Source organism: Danio rerio, chromosome 18 (genome assembly GCF_052040795.2).
Source record: "Danio rerio strain M-AB ecotype USA chromosome 18, GRCz13ab, whole genome shotgun sequence".
Taxonomy (NCBI): domain Eukaryota; kingdom Metazoa; phylum Chordata; class Actinopteri; order Cypriniformes; family Danionidae; genus Danio; species Danio rerio.
Genome location: NC_141038.1, coordinates 27,670,533 through 27,679,556, shown reverse-complemented (window position 1 = coordinate 27,679,556; position 9,024 = coordinate 27,670,533). Strand labels below are relative to the sequence as shown.

The following is a 9,024-nucleotide window of genomic DNA, read 5'->3' as shown; positions in this document are numbered from 1 at the left end:
CCTGGTCTCGCATCATTTATAACACACTTTCACACATGTTTAAAGGTAAATAAATGTATTCATTTACAATAATGTCCATAGCACAATGTTTTAACACACATTTATCACCGTTATATTCACATCAGTGTGCAACAAAAGAATTAAAAGCTCATACAAAACTAAAATTCCTGCCTAGCTCGGAGCTAACAGCCCAAAACGCAAGGACAACAACCATTTTAAAACAATAGAAATACACCAAATCTTATGTTACACATTTAACATTTTAGAGTTGCCTAGCTAGATGGAGAATACGTGGTGAATTTCCCCAATCATTCTCTGCTGGGTCTCCAGTCCTGTCACATGTCGACAGACTGTCGTTCATCACTCCTGAGCGCAGCGCAGGAATGATGGATGAGACGCTCTCTTGCACACACAAGGGCAGTTAATATTTTTGTCCAGTGTTTTTAGGGCATCCTCATCAAGATTCAACCAGTATTGGTGACTTTGGGAAAGATGCTGTACACGTTACAAGGTTTTATGTCCAAGGAGATTAAATTGGATGAGGTTTGGAATAAGTCACGGCAAAAAACGATCACCACATCTTAAAAATGAAATCAGTTTTAGCCCACACAGTCAGCTAGTATGTTGTGCAAGAACAGACTACAAACGAAAAAAATCCTTTTCAGGGGGCTGAAACGTGGATAAACATATGGAATGCTTTAAAGGGATATCTTAATTTGTATTACATTCATTAACTTAATATAAATTCTAGACAAAAGACTTGCACTTTCAAGATGGGCCAAACAATGCACTTGTGTAAGTAATGCAGTTAGATTGAACCAAACCCAAGGCTTAGTTTCTGCGTTTTTAACCATCCATCTGTAACACTGGCAATGTATTTACACTTGTGAATGCCAAGAAATAATGACAATAAATACTATTTGCAATAATTTAAGCACAAAGAAAATCTCCAGAAGGCCATACAGTGATCAAATGCCAAGGCATGGCCCATTATCTAAAACAGTGTTTCTCAACCACATTCCTGGAGGACCACCAGCTCTGCACATTTTCATGTCTCCTAAAGGCTTAAGCAAACAAACCCCATTCAGCTCATCGACTCATTACAGGGTGTCCGCAGGGTCTTACAAAGTATTAAAAATTTATAAGTTAATTTAGAGAAATTTAAGGCCCTTAAAAAGTCCTGAATGTTATTTTATAGGGTATTAAACTTGGTTTCAGTATGCTAAAGTTTGCCTGAATTTAATTTTTGAACATTTCGATGCTGTGTAGCTTATGAAATCAAATAAACCCTGCTAGATTTGACATCACACTGCTTTGTTTACAGCAGTACCAGGGAAACACTGGTATTTCTGCTGTTGTGAAAGCGCCACTTGCTGGATTAACACTTATTCACTTAGATTTATTAACATTTTCTATTTGTTTTTTGCAAGCAGTATTTATTAAATATAGTGCAAGTTAAAATGTCAGCAATGCTACTAATTAATAGCTAAAGTTGTGATGAGGTCTTAATGTATGCAAAGAGTCTTAAAAAAAGATCTTAAAAGGTATTGAATTTCAATCTCTCATTCCTCTAAAACCCTGCATTAGCAGAGACTGAAAGACCTGAAATGGGGGTAACAGACAAAGGAGACATCCAAAACATGCAGTGTTGGTGGTCCTCCAGGAATGTGGTTGAGAAACATGGATCTAAAACAAAAGGCACTAAAAAAATTCACACAAACTGAAATGTTGTAGGAGAATCTTGTCAAAGTCACAGTTATAATGAAAAAAAAATTCTGGGGAAGTTATTGTAATGAGCACTATTTGCACTTTTGTCAGCTTTGGTTAAGTCCTATAAAGTGTTATCTAACTTGCTGGCCACCAACAAGATCAATCTCGATTTAGAGCTGTAGATTGTCTGTATATAACAAGTGTCATCTTATTTCTGTACATATCATTTCACTCCACCATTAAATTGGGCTCAGGAAGGATATATTAAGAACTGCATTTTAAGATGGTCCAAATAAAGGAACATGGGCTTTAAAAACAGAAAAAATACTTCAAGATGATCCCTTATGTAAAATGAATCCGCTGTCACTTGTTTCTCAGAGCCAAAATGGCTTCCAGTGCACATCCACTTCATGATGGCTATATCCTCAGTGGCTCACGTCAGAGCCAAGAGTACTACATAAATGACCGTTAGTCCTTTTCCCCAGCCTTAAACCACATAGTGTCTCAATCAGCTGCTTACGATGTGTTGTAGCGAGCAGGAACCTTGGTGTAGTTGTAGTAGCTAATTTTGGCTAGTTTGGCCATATCTTGTGCGTTGTTGCTCGCTAGATTTTCCCTCTCGCTGTAATCAAAGCTCTCTTCCTCGTAATCTTCCTGACTCTCCGCATCAGGCTGGGTGTCTGGAGAAATAAATTGGAGACACAAAAATTTAAGCCTGGCTAATAGCATGGCTAGCTTGACTCTTTCTCTCGGTGTATATGTAAATTTGAATTTGCAGAAACATTTTAATTGAAGGTGGTATTTTATAAAACTGTACAAACCTCATGCATAACCACTCTTTTGTTATAACAATGTGACTTTACCAAGATAACATGACTTGTCATGAGGCCATTATAATTGTCATGAACTTTATTAACCTTATTCTTTAATGCGAAAAAGTGCTCGTTTTTGCCATTGTTTTAGAACTTCTATTGAGTTCCTATAGGAGAAATTACTAGGAATAATAAACGACAGAAAACGATCAAACTAATTGCTCTACAAACAAGAATGTTTATGACTATACATAAAAAGATGCAAGCAGCATAACAAGCCGCTTTTAACGAATGAAAATGAATGTAAGTGAATGCGACCGGAAGTCTCGAGCCAAAAAGATTCCAATGGCTGGGCCCATTCATACGTCAATAATGAGGTCAATAACCATACATACATCAATATTTTTCTTGACCTCAATTACATTAGTTCGAATTGAATTTGTTGTTAAAATGTTAATGATGCGGTTGTAAAATTGACATAGTATTGATACTTTTTATTGAGAAATCTTAATAATAAATTCAGTTTGAAAAGTACCACAATTATAATGGCCTCATGACCATCGTGTGACGAGTTATGTTGTCTTGGTAATGTTGTCATGACAACTACAGGTTATGATGTACTGTATGTCAAGTTTTTATAATCAAGACATCTCAAACATTGTGACGCATTTTGTTTAATAATTATAAAGTTATTATGACAGTCTTCTGAACACCCCTTTAAGTAAAGTGTTTGTTTTATAAAATAACAAAAAAAAAAACCAGTAACAAGTATATCAGAAATGTTTAATTTATATTAAATATCCAATTTTATTCAACGTCCACTCCATAAAGGACTTATACTTTATAAATCACTAAGTGATTTATACTTCTGCGTCAAGTTATTGACGTGACCCACAATGCCTGCCTTGCACATAGTCATGCATTTATACTACTGCGTGCTGTTTGTGTTGCTCTGCAAAACATTTCCGAAACACTAGCTGGCAGTAAGTTTTTATGGTCCTCTGTGTCGAATTTCTTTGCAGGAGTAATGCTAGCTGACTGTAAAATTAGCTAAAACTTCCTCATTCAGAGGTGAGATGCGGCGGACATGCAACAAATTTAATCATAAGGTAAACACAAAACAAGTTTCCATTGGGAGCTCCTTCATGGGACTCGACACTTGCGGCTCTCAGCACTGCCCACACTCATCAAAGATACCAAGCTGACCAATCACAGAGCTTGCTCTACATGTCGTTGTGATGTGTAGTTACATTTTTTGAGGGGGGGATCAGCCATGGTGAGGGCTTTGAGACTGCGCAAAGGCTGTGCTGGAGCTGCGTTGCATGCCGCTTGACGCAGAAAGATAATCAGCCTCAAGTCTACAAAGTATCATCATAAACAGTTCTATAAACCTTTAAGCCAGGGGTGTTCAAACTCCGTCCTGGAGGGCCGGTGTCCTGAAGAGTTAAGCTCCAATCCTAATCAAACACACCTGAACCAGCTAATCAAGCTCATACTAGATATACTACAAACTTCTTGGCGGGTGTGTTGAAGCAAGTTAGAGCTAAACTCTCCCGGACACCGGCCCTCCAGGACCAAGTTTGGACACCCCTGCTCTAGGCTATAGAAAATTCTCAGTTTCAAAACTCCTATAACATTGAGAACCGCACGTGTCATGGATAAGTATAATTTGAGGCATAATTAGCATGTTGTTACCTTGTCCTTCATTTGAGGTGTCCAGGATTCCATGTTTCACCTTCATGTGTCGACTCAAGTTACCCTTCAAATTGAACTTGCTGGTGCAGTAAGGGCACTTGAAGGGTTTGCTACCGGCATGAAGGTGCATGTGACCCAGCAGGTTATACATTCTGTTGAAGGACTTCCCACACACCTACGGGAACAAGTTTGGAAACTATTAGAGCTCCATTTTTGATGCATGGCCATATCAAGTAGCAAAATAGACTGTCTGGAGGACTCCAGCAGGGAGGCTCTGCATGGAAGCGCTCTTAGTACCTACCTTGCACTTAAAAGGTTTCACAGGCAAGTGGACAATCATGTGCGTTTTAAGTGTCTGTTTCTGAACAAAGGTCTTGAAGCAGACATGGCACTGGAAAGGGCGCACACTGGTGTGAATCAGCATGTGTCGCTTCAGGTTGGCAGAGAGGGTGAACTCACGAGAACAGACGTCACATTTGTATTCCTTCATACCCTGGGAGAGAAAGATAACAGTAATATATTTAGAGATGATTCCATTGCAACCATCCCCTTAAAATGTAACTTTTGCAATTAGCCTTTTTTTATATTGGTTTCTGAAAGCAAAAACAAGAATGATTTATCACTGGCATCAGCTGAATGAGAAAAAGTGGTTAGTTGTCATAAGCGCAGCTGAATCTATCAGTAGGGTGTCTGTCTTGCTTGCTCACTAGAATTCATAATACAGAGCAAAAAAAAAAAATCCACACACACACTTTATTCACCGTTATCGCAGTGCTGCAGGGTAAACAGAGATGTGTATACACTGCAGTGGGAGCTCTGATGCTTTACCAAGCTAAAAGATTAACAATGAAAAAGGTTAAATGTTCTCATCTTAACGGCTTGACCAGTCAGTAAATACATCCAGTGTATTCTAACAATACTTCTGTGCTGACATACATTCATGTGTTATGAAAAAACACTGAATCTACAAACTACGTGCCAGGAAGACTGATGACTATCTCTTTTTTTTTATAGTGTATCTAGCCCCTAATTCTAGTAGAGACTATATGAGGGAATTACGAGCTTCAGAGTATGTTGATATAGTTTGGGGAGGGTCCTTAAACTTTACTGACCTGCACAAAACCCAGACCTGAACACCACTAAACTTTGTTGGGATGAATTGGAATGGTGACTCTTGACTGGGCCACATCACCCTACTTTAGCACCTGATCAAGTTAATCCTTATGTCTAAATGGGATCAAATCCCTGTATTAATGCTCCCATGTCTAGGTGAGAGACTTTAGGTGAAAACAAGGAAAAGTAAGGAAGTTAAAGAGGAAATTAAAGCCAATTATCATTAGTAATTATAAAGCTTACTACTAAAGCAATAGTCAGGTACTGATTTTTGATCATATAGCAGGGGTTACCAATCTCGTTCTTGGAGGTCCGGTGCCCTGCATGGTTTAGTTCTAACTTCCCTCAACACACCTGTCTTGGTGTTTCAAGTACACCTAGTAAGGCCTTGATTAGCTTGTTCAGGTGTGTTTGTAAGGGTTGGAGCTAAAATCTGCAAGACACCGGCCCTCCAGGAACAAGTTTGGTGATCCATGCTATATAGCATAGAAACTATTCTGAAATCATCAAATGCTCTTATTTATGAGTGACAATGATTATCTCTAATGGCAATAAATGAAAATAGACACCAACCAAACCAAATGAGACAACTGTTGATGTAAATGCTAAAGGTATGACTAACTGCTGAGTGTTTTTGTTTATAACCCTGTTGACCTGTGGCACATTCTGTTTACTGACACCGCAGTCATGATAAGATGAATCATACTCAAGGAGAGAGAAAAATGAAAGAAGGAAGTATCAGCTTGAGAGACGCACTTCACTGCACAAAGCACACACAAAACAGCTCCATACTAGTGCAAGAGACAGAGAAACAGAACGAGTAAATGACAGGGTCGGAAGTGGGCTGATGGCTAGAAGGGACTGACAGAAATGCCTCTATTTACACTGAAACTTGCTTTGGCAATACCAGAGACACAACTGAAGAAGACACATTAACCTATGGTTTTATGAAAATATGTAGCAGTTGACAATGTAGGTGGGTTCTGGATCTGAAAGTCTTTGGGGAGTAATTTCTAATAGGATGGTTGGGGGGAAGATTACAAAATAAACTAATAATGAGGTTCAAGTACCTTGTGTTCGGGGGCCTGCTGTGTCAGTACCTTGTGTGTAAGCATGTGCTGCTTCAGGTGGTGGATCTGCACAAACTCCATGCCGCACTCTGAGCAGACATAGGGCCGCACATTCTGGTGCTTCATCAGATGGTTCTGAAGCTGGCTACGGTAGGCAAAGGACTTATGACATTCAGTGCACTGAAAGGTTGTTGGGCCCTGGTGGCTGACCTGGTGGCGCTTGAGGTGAGCATGTGTGGGGAACTCCATTCCACACTGTGTGCAGACATGACAGTGTCCACTCTCGTGCTTGGTTTCGTGGGTGCGCAGCTCACTAGGATAGGCAAAGCCTCGGCCACAGAAACGGCAACTGTAAGGCTTGATGTCGCTATGCTGCAACATATGGCGTTTAAGGTGACTAGTCTGGGTAAAGGCCTTCTTGCAGACAGTGCACTTGTGTGGCCGTGTGCCCTGGTGAGTAAGCAAATGTGTCTGAAGGTGGCTGGGCTGCTTGAAGAGTTTCCCACAGTGCATACACTCATGTGGTTTAATGCCATTGTGACCTAGAATGTGCGTAACCAAGTTGTACTTTGAAGTGTAGGACTTCTCACACATGCGACACTTCCATCTCTTCAAACCTTCACCCACATCCACACAGTACGATTCGTCAATTTGCACGTTGATATCTAGCCGGTCGATCTGCATCCGTCTACCGAGGGAGTTTTCACTCTCAGCCCAAACCATGGGCTGGCCACCCTCTTCATAATCTCCCGGCAGACCAATCTCAGCAGCTTCATATGCTGTCATGCTGGATTCATAGTACCGCCTTATAGCTGGGTTCACATCCTCGTCTGTGGTTTTCAGGTTCAGTGCTCTCTCCTCCACTTCCTCATCCTCTTCTTCTCGTTCCTCCTCTTTTCCCCGCAGTTCCTCAGATGATTCCACCAGCACCTTTCCATGCCCCACTTGAATTTGATGGGTTTGAGATACTTTAGTGTCAGAGTCAACCTGTTGGCTGCATGGCTCTCTTGAGGGTTCAGGGTACCCTTTGTTGCACTGCTCTTCTTTCTTTGGCTGTCTCTGAGGTGCAAGATCCAACACTTCTGGCTCGTTGTCAGTTTGCTGGGGATTTGAGAGATAACAGGGGATAGAGAAGTCAGGCCTCTCCCCTTTCACCTGACTCTGTGTGTCCAGAGACCTCTCTGAAGACTCCTCTGGTTCTCCTTCAGTCAAGGGCCTCTTGGTCCTCCCTCGGGGACCCGGTCGTCTGCGCTCTTCCCCATAGACCCCTTCAGCTTTCCGGTTCTCCCCATGAGGCTGAGATAGATAATCTCCATTAGCTCCAATTAGCTGATCTGCATATTCATACTCCATGGATTCTCCATGGGGAGCAGCACCTTCACGTCCTTCTCCTGTGAAGAAACCGTTAGGGGCAATTGTGGCGCCAAAGATTTCATTCTGCGATATGAGGCCCAGCACAGCAGCCTGGGCCAGGGACAGGACCACCACTGGGTCAGTTTGTGTGCTAACATCTACCGCATGCTCCATCACTTTAGAATAGCAACGGACCAGAGGAACTTCCTGCTCTTCCTGTCAACAGAGAGAAGAACAGGTCTTAGCATTATTTCATGAAATCATGAAGTGAATCTGCCACAGTAAGCATCAATACAATACAGTCGTTGCAAGAAAGTCTGGCTAAGGCTGTCATGGAAACAGTGTCACTACAATAGAAAAGAATTCATAGCAATAGCGTCACATCAACATGAGTGTCAGAACAACCGGGCAACAAATGAGAGGTTTAGATCAAGTTTAACAATTGATTTAGATCTAAATCGATGTCAAAACTCTGATCAGACAATTTATGGCAACATGGCAGCACCTGACGTTTTGGCTAGGTATTATTGCATACACATACATTTCTATTTTACACAGCAAGATACATATTCTAACAATGTCTTGCCTCTGTGAGATTGCTTTAGATAGAAAAGATAAGACAGATCTGTTGGAGCGCCATGCTTCCTTCCTTCACAGTCTTTAAAAGAGCGAGAAACACAAAGAGTGTCTGGGTCCGAGCGGGAAGTGTACTTCCGTGGACTATCCACAGCATTTCCTGCGAGGTCAAGCACTGCCACTGCCGACTACAAAAAGGCTGGACTGTGAAGTTTTCATACTACCATCAATTTGCAGACTAAAGCCAACATCATCCAGTTAGATTTAGCTCATATGAATATATCCTTTGGGGATGACGAATATGTTTCTAACATACAGATTAATTAAAAGCGACTTGATTGAACTTTAAGATCAGGTCACTTTACCACTCTTCTGTTCTAGATGACCAGAACATTCAAACAACTGTTATGTTTACGCAAGTAAATGTGTGTGTGTGCATGGGAAGTCATTAGCGCACATTATCACCTCTAACGAGTTGGTACCTTGATTTGTCTTGGAAAGAAAAAGAAAGCCACACACTACGGATTTATGCTAAAGCAAAACAAGCATACACAAGGGAGAGAGGGAGAGGGAGACTGACAGCTGTAAAACAGCAGAAGAGAAAGACAGACAAGCAGAGACAGGGGAAAGAAAATAGATGTTGGGGGAAGTTGGGGTGAGCAAGAAATGAGAAGGGGAACCTGGATGCCCTGATA

The 9,024-nt window shown here is 41.1% G+C and overlaps 1 protein-coding gene across 15 annotated transcripts in view; it reads right to left on the bottom strand.

Annotated features, from left to right (window-relative positions):
• Positions 1–38: 38 nt before the first annotated feature.
• znf710a (zinc finger protein 710a) overlaps positions 39–9,024 on the bottom strand; it is a 48,365-nt gene continuing 39,379 nt past the window's right edge. For 2 of the 15 annotated variants that reach the window (XR_015514195.1, XR_015514190.1), the window contains exons 2-6: positions 6,401–7,969; positions 4,519–4,710; positions 4,218–4,392; positions 1,681–2,390; positions 39–1,038 (exon numbers count right to left, since the gene is read on the bottom strand). Coding sequence is in view for 4 of the 15 variants with exons in the window: in XM_087291626.1 (XP_087147752.1) it covers positions 2,227–2,390; positions 4,218–4,392; positions 4,519–4,710; positions 6,401–7,969 (2,100 nt within the window). In the remaining 11 variants the exon portion in view is untranslated. 15 annotated transcript variants of the gene reach the window in all.